The sequence below is a fragment of the Delphinapterus leucas genome, chromosome 20, assembly GCF_059928025.1.
Source record: "Delphinapterus leucas isolate spDelLeu-1000000601 "Yukka" chromosome 20, BTC_Dleu_Yukka2, whole genome shotgun sequence".
Lineage (NCBI taxonomy): Eukaryota > Metazoa > Chordata > Mammalia > Artiodactyla > Monodontidae > Delphinapterus > Delphinapterus leucas.
Genome location: NC_143148.1, coordinates 41316298 through 41330414, shown reverse-complemented (window position 1 = coordinate 41330414; position 14117 = coordinate 41316298). Strand labels below are relative to the sequence as shown.

General features: G+C 42.2%; 1 protein-coding gene across 1 annotated transcript; it reads right to left on the bottom strand.

The window, feature by feature from the left end:
- Positions 1 to 54: 54 nt before the first annotated feature.
- Positions 55 to 12879, bottom strand: LOC149744683 (chemokine-like factor). The gene is made up of 4 exons (XM_089902378.1): positions 12531 to 12879; positions 7011 to 7169; positions 2491 to 2586; positions 55 to 186 (listed from the first exon to the last, which is right to left on the bottom strand). Exons 1-4 carry the CDS (start codon positions 12606 to 12608, stop codon positions 70 to 72), a joined length of 450 nt encoding a protein of 149 aa, XP_089758504.1. The 5' UTR covers positions 12609 to 12879; the 3' UTR covers positions 55 to 69.
- Positions 12880 to 14117: the final 1238 nt, after the last annotated feature.

Sequence of the window (14117 nt, the reverse complement as noted above, 5' to 3'; positions counted from 1 at the left end):
TATGTGGTAGAATAAAGAGATATGTTTAATAATTAGCATCAACTAAAAAGGAATATAAATTTACAAGACTTATAGTTTGTCATGAACAGCACTTTTCTGATAAGGACCACTTGGATTAAACAGCAGCTTCCGGTAAATAAGGGCCCCGTCGGCCATACAGAGCACCGAGGCCACGAGTCCAAACACCTGAAACAAAGACACAGTGTCACTGCTGTGGCCATGGTCACACAGGTTTTACATGGTCTGCCCACCGGCTTCCTCTCCTGCGAGGGCACCAGGATTGCTCCCTACGCTGTCACCTAATACTAAAATGGGAAGAGACTTCAGAGATCATTTTATTCTCATTCCCAAGTTTTCCCAGTACCTTCCTAGAGAAAGGGAAAGGTAATTTAAGTGAGCAGAAACAATACTGAGGTGGTGTGGGCTCTGAAACCAATACTTGTCTGGATCTCTTGACATGCTCCTGGATATACTGTTTAAAGCCCTGCCGATGATACTTAGTTACTAATCAACGTTTCTATACCCAATGATCAACTGTTTGACTTTCCTATTGCAAACTGTACTGGAGAAAAGGTCAGGTTAACACCAGCTCAAGCTTTAACCATGGTGATAGTAGCTGTGATAAGAGATTTGGAGAAATGGAGTGATAAGATGACCCAAAGTGAACTCTCAAAGGCCGGGCTACATCCACTTAAGGGGTGGGATTCTAAATAGGCCTCAGGAAAACAAAACTGAAGTAAAGGGAATAAACTAGAACATGGTCTTTAGGTACTCTGATGGCTATTTGAGAACTGGTGCCGGGGCTGGAGAAAGGGGATGTCAGTGTTATTTCACCAGCTCCATCCAACTGCCAAGAAATCTGGCTTTCTGGCTTCAGACACTGTTCCTTTTCCATCCTGAATCTCAAACGCAGCTTCCTAGGTTCTGACCATGCTACGTACCTCCTACCGGTGCATTCATGACTCTGGTACACAGCATGTTGCTGGTTCCTCCACCTGGAACCATCCCCGTTTCCTCCCCTTTAGTTCTGGCAAACCACAATTCCACTGCTGGAGAGAGGTAGCTGCTTCCTCTTCTCTGTGCCCCACAGTACTCTGTTAACAGCTCAGACACAGCTGCTTGCACTTTTGTCTCCTGTATTAGGCTCTAAGCAACTTGAGGATAGGGCTCACATTCTAGTCCAGAGCTGTCTAAACGAAATATAATGTGAGTCACCAATGTAAGCCACATAATTAATTTAAAATTTTCTAATTGCCACATTAAAAAGTAAAGAAAAAAACAAGTGAAATTAATTTTAATAATATATTTTATTTAGCCTGATACATCCAAAAGAATGTAATTTTAACATGTCATCAATATAATAAAATTGTAAATTCTACACTCTTTTGGGGGTAGCAAGTCTTTGAAATCCAGTGTGTATTTTATACTTACAGCTTATCTCAGTTCAGACCAGCCACATTTCCAGTGCCCAATAGCCACCTGTGGCTTGTGGCTCTATACTTTGTCAGCACCTACCGAAGTGCACTTAAAGAATGAATCAATGAGTGAATGAGTAAATAAGTGAGTGAAAGTAAACCCTATGCCTCATCCCTCTTTCTCCATAATTATCTTTAAAGACAACTAGGAGAGATTGCTATTACAGCACTATGTCATTTCTAGAGTAATTCCCATCCCCCATGAAGTTGCTTTGGGCCTAATGAAGGAGTTGAAAAGCCATGGATTCTGACATATGTGGCCAGTTCTCCTAAGTGGCCCATACTATGAAAAGACAAGGAAGCAGGAGGGAGATTCATTTAAGAAGAACTTAATAATTCACTTCTCTAAATCAGAACCTAGAAAAGCCAAATGATTTTGAACCCCCTGTAAGAAATCTAAGAAGAATATCAGATGGAACTGTAACTAAATTACTTGACTCTTCGTTTGTTTGGGCTTGCCTTCCAAATTAAACTGATTTGCTTCTCTTCAAGCAGTGTTCAAAATAATCCTTTAGTTACAGGGCTTCCTACCACCATCCCCTTACGATGACACATCTTCTATTAAATTCCATCTGAAGCAGGATCTGGACAAGAAATAACTGAGCTCAGAACAGCCTGTCTCACATTAGCAAGTGGGATGTATCCTTTTCTTGAAAAGGGAGAGCTCTGAAATTCATCCATGGTTTGTTTTATTCTTGACATCAGGTTTCTGAGAGTTTAGTACTGTAACTGATTCCAGTAGCTTTTCTCAGTCTGGTCTAGCCCTACCTATCTATGAGAAATATGGAGGAATCTCTTTATTTGGTTAACTTCAATTTTAGCGTGAAATCATCTTCCTTGACATTAATCAGGGCACGTGTTCACACACAAAAGTATTAAGCCATTAGGTACTGTGTACTGGCACAGAAGCCTCAAGGATGAATACAGTCTAGCTTTCTGTTCTTGTATTTATTCTTCAAGTACATTTGAATTCTGATCGAACCTGAAGGAAGAAACCAGAAAGACCTCCACTTACCCCTCCAAGGACTATATATGTTGTGGTTTCTGGGATCAGTGCCAACACCGATATAACTACCATGAATACTGCTGTAACCACTGAGTTGATAATATCCTGAAAACACAGAATAGAAAGGTCAGCTTTACATGAAGATCACCAACAAAATGAATCAGCTCCCTAAAGATTAAGAAAGTTCCATTTTATTAAACAAATTTATTTAGTTTAAATAGTTTTATTTAGTTTTGGGAAGTCAAACTGCTGCAGTAAAATATCACATATATTGTATTTGGCCTGTAATGATGCCTAATGGGTCTCTTATCCTATGATACACCAATCATTTAACTCCTTAACAGGCTTATGTCTTTTTTATTTAAATGTAGTTGGAGGGAGAACTCATCTGGTTAGGAGTGGATGACGTATTATGTGGAACGTTTAAAGTAGAATGGTACACTGGGAAGTCAGGATGCTCAATTTTAATAATATAAGAGAAAGTGTGGAGTGCTCTACACCATAAAATAAACGACTTTATAATGTTACTCCAAATGCAATTAATAAATCTTAGGGCTGGAGAAAGTGGTAATTTTGGGGAAAAAGCTCCCACATATCTGTATGCAACAGCTGGCCAATTATGCAATTAGTTTTTGATGATGTAGCTCATTCATTTAATAATTTCCTGAAATGAAGCATTTTCATTCTGAACTGTGGCTTTAAGAGGTGCAGCTTACATTTTGAATGGATGTAAACTGTGGGAAAGTTAAATTGTCTTTATTCTGGAAAGGTTTATGTATATTTGCAGATAACGGTAGCAAGAAGGAATTGTTAACACAGAAATATCAAACTTCAAAACTCTGGTAACTTAGGAAAGTGGTTATTACAAAGAAGATAGGAAGAGGTTCAACAGGGACAGGGTAAGATTAGATACATTTAGGCAGAAAAAAAGTCCTCATTTGCAGGAGATAGTGAGTTCTAGGTTAATGCTCCTCTGTGCTGGGTATTTTTCTCTGCTTCAAGGCAATAGACCACACCTCTGCTTCAGACAGGCAGCCCTGCCTCCTGTTAGTAATTTGGCTAAGTGTATGTGAATGGCTTCAGATAAAAATGGTGTTCTAGGGAGCGCAGAGAATTACAGGGGGGGAAAGAAAGGATGCACCTGCCCCAGAACATCAGTGATCCTTAATGGTGGTTTAAAGCATTGCTTTTCTTTTAAAACCAAACATCAGTATGCCATGGAGTAGAATATAAATTTAATTACAAAAATGGAGATTTCACAGAAATTTCGAGCCTGTACTTCCATATCACCACAAAGCCCTGGGTTGGCTCACTTTGTGTGTTTTCTGTCCCTGGAGCACTTGAGGGGAACAGAGGAAGCCTGCTCTACAAACTGTGTTAGTTACTGCAACTTTGGGACAATGACACATATCACACATCTGTGTGCAGATGACCAAGCTCTTTCCTAATCAGTGAAGACAGTGGCCATCAGGTAGAAGTATTTACAGGTTACCTTTTCCCCACCTACAGATTAATTGGAATCTTCAGCCATCTTTGTGTCCTTCACTTTTGTTATAGTGAAAGAGCCACAGACAACTTCTCCAGCTGTGCTCTGGCCCCATTCCCATCAACCACTCTGCTGGGACCTCACTGTTTATTACCCTCCTTTGTCCCTGGCCAGGTTTCCTCAACTCAGTGGTGGCCCCTCTAGTTACAGCTGTGTCCTTCCCTGCTCAGTCTAACAATCCCACTGCTTTGCTGTCACCTGTCCATTCAAGGCAAACCACTCTGGGAAAGGCCACTGGGGGCCTCTATTAATACAGTCAGTAAATATAGATTTTTTTTTTTCTGGGCTTTCTTCCTTTACCTGTGACATTATTCACCACTTCTTTCTTCTTGAAATGCTCTCTTCTCTTGGCTTCTGGGACATGGGTCTCCCTTGGGTCCTCTCCTGTCCTTCTCAGGCCACTCCTTCTTTCCACGCCAGATGTTGGTATTTCCCAGTCTTGCCTTATCTTCCTCTACTCTCCGTCCGAGCCATTCTCCCAGAGCTCATTTACCATCACGAGGTGATGACTCCCAAAGCTGCAGCTCTGACTTCTCTCCCCTAAGCTTCAGACCTGAACGTTTCCATCTGAATACCCCATAAGCAACTAAAACCTTCTATTTCTCAAACTGAACTCATTACATACCACTCTCCTTGGCCCTTCCTTAAAGCTGTCCTTCCTCCTATACTTCCTGTCTTATTACCCTCTTAAGACAGTTCTTTAAATGGCAGCTATCCTTGATTTTCCTGTTACCCAGTCCTATCAGTTTTCATCAACACTTTTTCTCACCAGCTACCGTTTTAACCTTAATTTAGGCCTTTCTCATTTCCATGTCTGGGTTAGGATAAGAGACTTTTAAGCGGTCTCTGAGGCCTACCTCTAGTTTTGCTCCTCTTCAAGCCATTATCGACACTGCCACCAGCGATCTCCTCAGATATGAGCTAATCATGTCACTCTCCTACTTAAAAACCCCCCAAAGCTTCCAGCAGCCTTTGGATTAAAACTCAGGGCATTCAAAGCCTTACATGCTCTGACCTCCTGCTGCCTTTCAAACCTCCACTCTTGCCCCTCTCTTCTTCACAGCCACTCGGAACTCATGCAGGTCCTTGAGGGTCCAGCTCTTTCTCCCCCTAGACCCTCACACACACTGCTCCCTGTACTGGGAAAGCTCTCTCAGCCCCATATCAGTTGGCTAACTACTTTTCATCCTCCAGCCCTCAACGCAGGCGTAGTTTTCCTCGGGCAAGCCTGTTATGACTTGGTCCCCTTCCCTTCCACACCATCCGGGTATACACCTGTCACAGCACCTGTTATACCGGATTGCTCACCTATCTCACCTTCTGGCTACATTGAAAGTTTCTCAGGTGCAAGATTTGTGTCTTGTTTTATCCAAGAAGCTAGTATAGAATCTGGGATTAGCAGGTACTTAATATTTGTTGAATAAATGATTTCATGAGATCAAGAGCAGAGAGGAATCTGGGTTTCATGATGGAGTAATAACTTAGTTGACCAATATAGCACCATTTCTAAGAGTACAGCATCAGCCAAGTGTGAGCCTCAGAGATTTGGAGACATGCTATACATAGGCCACGCTCCTTCTCAGCGTGTTCTGTTAACTTTAGGACTCCAAGTTTATTACTGGGACGTGTAAGAAGCTCCAGAGAATTACTACAGTTTGAGGAAAAATAAATGCTAAAATGTGTTAGTTTCATTAACTTTGGAAAAGCAGAGTGTGAAGAGCAACTATGTGACCTTTTGTGTACAAGATTAACAGGATGTGAACCATGTTCATCATCTCCTTGAAGAAATCCTTGGGACAATTTAGCTTCATCCTTTCTGCCGCTAAATGGTATTACATACCCTGAGGGCCAACTGAGGAAGGCTTTGTAATCTCTTGTCCCAGACCTTATACTTTAGTCAGGTCCAGCTCCGAAGTGTAGATCAAGGAGGATTTTGGAGAGGCGCCATGGAGATCCTATCTATTTCCCAGCTTTCCACTCTGGGGACTTTCTCAGCTTGTGATTAGTCTGAAATGCTCATCATTGGTCTTCAAAAGTGGTTCCAGGAGGCACCACTTTAAGGGATGCTTATGGTTTGAGAATAGCTCTAAAGTCCTCTCTTCTTAATACGGGTTATCAGCTTGGATATCAGCACTCCGGAATCCAAGAGGATGAGACAAGCGCTTTTACCAGTCCAGCCAAAGGGTGGAAGGGCGGCAGGGGTCTCAGAAAGGAGACCTATGGACATAGGATTCTGGGGATAAGACTTGAAAGAGGAGCAGTGAAGTCACTCAGTCCTTCCTAGAACCAGCTTATGGTCCAGGCTGAAGGGCCAAGTATCCCTTAGTTAGTATCTTCAACTTGCCTATTTTGAAAGTTTCCAGGCCATCTGGGCATTCCACTGGGCAGTTATTCCTAATGCTGTGAGTATGGCAGGTAAAGTCCATATGCTACTAAATAAGGTTCTACAAGATGAGTTAAAAATTATGTGGCATTAATGATTACAGACATTTTGAAGTAAGAAAATGTTGTGTTTTATTTAGCCTCTAAATTATTTTGATTTTCCATTTAGTGATCAGGGATGTGTAAGATGTAGGTACTTGTGTATCTGTCTCCATTTCTATTCCCCAATTTTGAGGTCATATCAACATGCATTTAAAAAGGAGGTAAAGGTTAAGAATGCCGTATAATTTCATTAACCATGATCTTGAATTTAAATTTCTTTAGAAGATCTACACCTACGTGAATTCTCCTTAGAAAGAAAGGTCTGAAAGGTCAGCCACATCTACTGATAGATAGAGCTCAGAGGAGAATTTATGCTCCGTGGCTGCCCTGGTTCCCTGAGAATCTCTCCAGAGCACATTAGCAGTGGGTAGAGTTCCTCCTTCCTAAGCCTGTCAGAGATTCCTTAAAGGCTTAAGAAAACTAAAGAACAGAGTTTATTAAAATGTCTTTCTATGGCAGGAAAAAGTAGTTAACTTTAACAGTGAAACTGAACACTTACAAGCAAAGGCCAAAATATACAGTCAATTAATTGATCAAGTCTGAGTATATATAAAACTATGAAAAAGAAAGCAACAGTGACTTCAAATCCAGTGACAACAATGTATGGCTCTGGGGCTTGTGCGATGATAAAAAGGGTCATAGATGTCACAGTTAGCGCCTATAGGAAAAAAAAAACATGATTTATTCAATGATTATTGAATACAAGTTTAAGCTGTAAAAATGATCATTTCTAAAATAACGAAATAAATGGGTTTCTTCCATATACACACACATCTAAAAGAGGAAGACTAAAATGTATGGATGTTGACGTCTCTTTGTGTTTTAGAGAACTAGGTATCCCTCTCTGTTTTAAGTCTATTACTCCGCTTGTATACCTAATACCATCACTTCCCACATCTGTCCCCTTGATCTGTTTCCACTAAATATCTCCTTTTCCCTCTCGTACCTTCAATCTCTCCTCCTCCACTAGTTCCTTTCCTCATCATCCTCTAAACATATCTAAGGTTATCTTCTCTTAAAACACACATACCTTCCTTTCACCCTGCTCCCCACAGAAATTCCCATTTTCTACTTCGCCCTGTAATGCTTCTCAAAAAAGTCTGTATACTGGCTGATATAATTCCTCATCATCCACTCATCACTCCTTAACTCTTAACAATCTGGAATCTGCTGTCAAATTTAAACTTAGAATGTTGCCATGAAAAATACTGGGGAGGAAAGTTGAAAACAAATTGTCAGAGAAAAACAGTTCTCTAAAGAATCCTGTGAGGAAGAAAAGGAAAAAAAAAACAACCAACAGTTCTGATGCTTCACTTTTTAACACACTTCCTCTTATCTAAACATAATGCAATCAGAATTAACAAAAACTTAAGTGGAAAAAAAACCCTTGAAGATTATTAATCTAATCCAATTTCCTCATTTCCAAATGAAGATATAGAAAACAGAAATGAAAAGTGACTTAAAGGAAAAAATAAGCTGGGGGTCTGTCAATGTCATGATGTTCTTAGGAGATACAGCTCTATCCAAAGTCTCTGTGTTCTTGGAAAATGGTTTTGTCAAGAGTCTTCCCTGGCTAGACTTTTATGATCACTCTGTCAGCATCCACATTCTCTTTTTAACCTTAGATCTATATAGGCTACTTATTCATAATTCTTTCAATTACTTTATTAGTATAAAAGTAGCTTACCTTTAAACTTCTAAATTGGTCAGTTTGCTTACACAGTAAATATAACTAGTTATTAAATAACTCATTCTTTATAATTAATATAATTACGATCAGCAACATGTCATCTCAAATCACTTCATTTACTTTACTGAACCAGGGTCTTGAGTTCATGGGTTATGAAATCAAGGGTCACTTTTTCAGTCCCCATCTTCTGTAACCTTGGAATTTGGCACTGGTGATCAATCCATTTTCTTAACAGTTCCCATGATTTCAGTCACACTGGGTTCTCCCCTAATCCATACTAACAGCTCATATCTTTCCTAACTCCTGGCCTTTGTTTTCAGTTAGCTTTTAAATATTCCACTAATACCTCAAACATTTCTTCACCACTCTATGTAGACTGCTTTTGCCAAGATCATCAATGATTGCAAAATTATTAAATTTAACAAACATTTTTCAATCCTTATCCTACTAGACCCCCATGACTTATTTGCCATTGGCTTTTTCCTACTTTTCTACTCCTTGGCTCCCATGTCACCTTTTCTAGTTCTTATACCTCTGAAACTATTCTCTCGGTGGGTTTCCTTTTGCCCATCTCTTTAAAATGATGGCATTCCTTTAGATTCTGTTCACAACCCACTCAACAAATCTGGGTCTCTGTCCCAGGTCTATCCTCAACATCTCACACATAAATAGCCATTCAGAATCTTTAATTCACCGTGTGCAAAACTGTCACCTTGCTCCTTCCTCCTGTATTCACTGTCTTAATTGGTGATATGACCATCTATCTTTTCACCTGCCCCTGGAAACCTAAGATCACTGCTCCAACTTACTCCTTACAACTGACCAATCATCGGGTCCTGCTGACTTAATGCTTAAGCATTTTGGGAATCCACTTTGTCCCTAAAACTACTGCCCTTCAGTATCTTTTCCTTGAATTACCATGACAAAGATATTACAGTAAAATTTCTAAAATAAAAATGTGTGCAATTCTTCACCTATTTAAAACCCTTCAATGGCTCCCCATGGTTTTTAGAATAGAGCCTACCTTCACCATGGTATTCAAAGTCTTCCATGACTCAGCTCCTGTCTACTTCTCTAACAAAGAGTTGTTCACAGTTTATCCACAGGATAATTCCAATGCTCAATTCTCAGTCCTCATCTTACTTGAACTATCATCAGTATTTGACACAGTTGATCATTCCGTCGAGAAAGTTTTCATTTGGCTTCTAGGACACCATACTTTTAGTTTCTCCTACCTCCCTAATTGTGCTTTATCATTCTTCTTTGCTGATTCCTCCTCCTCTCTCGACTCTCTCTCTTTTTTTTAAATTAATTAATTTATACTTTTGGCTGCGCACGGGCTTTCTCTAGTTATAGTGAGCGGGGGCTACTCTTCGTTTCGGTGTCCGGGCTTCTCATTGCGGTGGCTTCTCTTGTTGTGGAGCATGGGCTCTAGGCACGCGGGCTTCAGTAGTCGAGGCACGTGGGCTCAGTAGTTGTGGCTCACGGGCTCTAGAGCGCAGGCTCAGTAGTTGTGGCGCACGGGCTTAGTTGCTCCGTGGCATGTGGGATCTTCCCGGACCAGGGCTCGAACCCGTGTCCCCTGCATTGGCAGGCGGATTCTTAACCACTGCGCCACCAGGGAAGTCCCTCCCCAATCTCTTAATGTCGAAGTGTTCTGGGGCTCCATCCATGGTCCTCTTCTCCACTCTATGTACACTCATCTCTTGATGATCTCATCAGTCTTATGACTTTAAGTACTTCTATTTCTGCAGTGCCAATCTCTCTCCTAAAATCCAGTCTTGTATATTCCAAATGCCTGTTCAGTATTGCCACTTGAATGTCTAATAGACATCTCTAAAGTGAAATCCAAAATTGAACTTCTGATCCTCTGCCTACATTTACTTCACCCACAGGCTTTCAGTGGATGGCAACTCCATTCTTCCAGCTACTTAGGCCAAAAACTTTGGAGTGATGTTGGACTCCTCCCTCTCTCACACCACATCTGGTTCATCAGCAAATCTTGTTGGGGTTACTTTCAAAATATATCCGAAATGTGATCATTTCTTATAGCCTACTCCACTAACAGCCTGGTCTGAGCCGCTATCATCTCTTGCCCAGATTACTGCAATAGCCCCAACTCATCTCCTTTTTTTCTACCCTTGCCCCTGCAGGAATCCTCCTGTCCCCACCAGCCCCCACCTCCCAATCTATTGTCAACATATCAGCTGGTGTAGTTTTTAAAAATGTTAGTTAGATCATATACAACTTTACTCAAAACCTTCTTCATCTCCCACTGTGTCCCTATGTCAGTCCACTCCTGCTATACTGGTTTCCTTGCTTTTTCTTGAACCCTTCAGGTACATTCCTGCCATAGGGCCATTGTACTGGATTTTCCTTTGCCTAAAACACTCTTCCTTCAGATATTCATAGCTTAACTCCCTTATCTCACTCAACGCTTTGCTCAGAAGTCACCTCAACAAGGCCTAACTTGACCATTCTATTCCTGCAATCTTCCTCTCCAACCCTACCTTCCCTTACACTCTCTTACCTGGCTTTAGTTTTCTTTGTTCCACAGCACTTACCCCCTTCTAGAATATTACACCATTTATTTATTTATTTATTGTGTTTATTGTTTGTCTTCCCTGCCCTCCCACCCCAATATGTAAACTCCATGTGGACAGGGATCTTTGCTTTGTCCCCTGATATCTCCCAAGAGCCTGGAACAGTGCCTGGCACATGGCAGGCTTTCAATAAATATCTGTTGGCTGAAAAAAATAAGGCAAAACTCAACTTCTTATGGTTTGCTCATAATCATGCTGGGTTTTTTTTTTTTTTTTTTTTTGGCCTCCACGCCTTTGCTCAGGTGGCTGTCCCTTAAACCCTACCCAATGTCCCCCTAGGACGTTTCCTGACACCTCCTTGGTTAGATGCCTCACTCTGTGCTCTGACTTCATCCTGTCACACATCACAGCTATCTGCTTGTGTGCCTCTCTCTGACTAAACTGAAGGACTCCATAGTCAGGGACTTTTGTCTTGGGTGTTTTTGTTGTCTCAAGTCCTAACTCAGGGCTGGGAATACATTAAATATTCAGAGTTTTGTTGAGGGAATTAATATATCAAAAATGAAACCTTTCTGGAGACTGTAAAACCAGAAGTAGAGGAATGATAAATGTGTTTCGTTCACACTATAGAATACTTTGAAGCATATACAAATGATAATAAAGATTTATAATTATATTTAAAAAAATGGAACCTTTCTCACAAAATCCCATTTCTCCTCCAGTGTTCCAAAGCTTTCAGTACCTGGCATAAAACCCCAGACCCTCAGGTCACTTCTTTCCTGATTATTTACTTCCAACCCAAGCTAATCTCTCCGTTTTCTGAACTCCAGAGTAGTTTTCTAAACTTCTTTCATGCATTCTGACTTGCATTACGTCATAGTTATTTCTCAGAATCACAGACTTTGGTGTGAGAAGGACCTTGCATGCAGTTTGTTCTGCCCACTCAACTGAAGCTGAAATCGCCATCACAACATGCGAAGTGCTCACCTGCGCCTGCTACCTTTTCTGTCTGGGAATATACTGCCTTCCCAAGTGGCCACTTAATTTTGGCAAATTTCCCAATAAAAAAAATTCTTCCTCATAATAAGCAGGAATGTTTCCCTGTAACCTCTAACTTTCCACCTCCTCTCCTTATATGTCGCCTCTTTAAATTTTAAGAATTACTTTTTTCCTTCCCCTTTTCTCTTCTTGAATTCCTTCAACATATTCTCTTATGATAATTTCCACTTCTCTAACTAGCCAGGTCGCCTTCCTCCAAATGACGATTCATTCTCTCCCAACCTCTGCGAGAACTGGCTGCAATGCTCCTGGCATGTCTGACACCCCAGGAACCAGGAGTTCCACCGTCCTTGCTCTGGACTATATCAGCCTTGAGCTCACTCACATCAAAACTACTGAGTTCTAGCAAGTAAACACAGCATCCACTGAAACCCCTCGGTGCTTTTGTTTTTAATCTTGTTGGCATCTGAGTGGTACAACTGCAGCTGCCTCCCCTGGTAACCTGGGTAACTGGTTTGTGGGTCCAAGTGTGGGCCATTCATGTAGGTGTGCAGATTTTGCTTTATGAGTGAGTCTGTAAAGCCCCTGATGGGGGAGGACAGCGCCCTATTTCTCTCCTCTTACCCTCAGGTTGCAGAGCGAAATGCCTTGCCTCTAGGAAGGCCTTGACAGAGGTTCAACAAGGTTGAAAGAGAGGACAGGGCATTGGCTTCATGCTTTGCAGCCCTACCTCCCTGCGGGGGAGCGCGCTGGGACACCGTCCCTCACCCCGAGGCCCCGCCCTCACCAGCCGCAGCATCTTCACGTGGCCTTTCACGCTGAAGCAGAAGAGGCGGTGCCTCGGTTTCAGCTTCACCGTCAGCATCTCGCCTAAAGACCCAGCAGCAGCACTTCTCCGTCAGTTCCCCTCCTCAGCGGATCGCTCTGCCAGGCCTCGCGCCACAGCTGCAACGGCCACTGTGGCCTCGAGCCGCTCTTTAAGGCGTCCCGCCTTCGCGGCGCGCATGCGCAGGTCACCTCGGCCCGCACTTGGTACATGCGGCAGCCACCCTGACCCTGTCCGCCACCACCTACTGGTGGCCCCCGCTATGCGGAAAGCCAGGGTTCGCGCGCAGCGTTTCCTCAGACCTAGAGGGGAGCCGAGCAGGCCAGCTTCTCCCCACCCCCTAGTTGTCCAGTGGGAACGTTGGTTGTGCCTTTGTTAAAAGATAAATTGAGGCATATTAAAAATTTTAAGATTTTATTTGAACAAAAATGGATTAAAATCGGGTGGCATCTGAAGTTGAATCCGGCCTCTGTACCCTGCCACCGAATTAATCTCGGAGACAGAGTTTTGGGTGAAGTAGAAAAGTTTTATTGCTTTGCCAGGCAAAGGGGGCCACAGCTCGCTAATGCCCTCAAAACTGTGTGTTCCATCTTGGAGAGGTTAGTCAGAAGGTTTACAGTAATTGTTCAAAGAGGGCGTGATCAGCTCCTGGGCATTCTTCTGATTGGCTGGTGGTAAGTGGGAGTCAGCATCATCAACCTTCTGGTTCCAAGGTGTCTGGAGTCTGCGTGCTTGTGGGCAGCATACCGTCCTTAACCATTGACTTCTCCCATCTGATGGCGGTTTCAGTATCTGCAAAACAGCTCAAAGATACTGTCGTGTATATCGCTTGATGGGGAGCCAGGACCTTGCCCCAAGTCTGCACTATTGTTTCTCTCTCCCTCTCTCTTTTTTTTTATTGTCTCTCTCTCTCTCTTTTTCTTTTATTGTTTCTCTTGACTGTTTCTCCTTTGTCTTGCATCCCCTCCCTTCCCTAATTAGCAGCTGCTTGAATATGCCAGATGGAATTTAGGGAAGGTCATAGAGGCTGAATGAAGCCTATTTCCTGTAATCAAAGAGATGGGGCACATAGAAAGACTTTTGTGCCCAGGAGCCCCACAGGATCCTGCTAAGTATCACACCCAATCTAACATAGAAAGGAGCTCTGAAGAGCTGTACAAAATGAAAGACTTTTATAGGCAGAAGGGAGCGAGAACAAGGAAGTTGGTTATTGCCAGGTTACTTTTCTTTAGGGCATGGCAGGGGGTCTATCAGGCAGGTCACCTAACTAGTGCTGATCAGACGAAGCCTGATTGACTGGAGAGCCAAAAGTATAATTAAGCCTTGGTTTGGTGAGTGGGGCTTAGCATAAGCGACTCCATTTGGGGCCTGTTCTCGTTTTTTTTTAAAATAACTTCCTGAGGGATCTAATATATTTACAGTCTAGACCCTGGAAATGTCAAAGTTCAGAGGAAAGAGTGCTGGCTGTGAAGCAAGATAGATGAGCTTGAATTCCAGCTCCACCCCTTAATGAATGCTTCTGATCACTTTTTACGAGTTACCTAAGTT

Coding starts and splice junctions, on each gene's coding strand:
- LOC149744683 (XM_089902378.1), bottom strand. CDS start 12,608: ATGCTGACGGTGAAGCTGAAACCGAGGCACCGCCTCTTCTGCTTCAGC. Junction 2,587..7,010: donor GTATATTTTGGCCTTTGCTT/GTAAGTGTTCAG, acceptor CTGTGTTTTCAG/GATATTATCAACTCAGTGGT. Junction 187..2,490: donor CATATATAGTCCTTGGAGGG/GTAAGTGGAGGT, acceptor TCTTTGTTTCAG/GTGTTTGGACTCGTGGCCTC.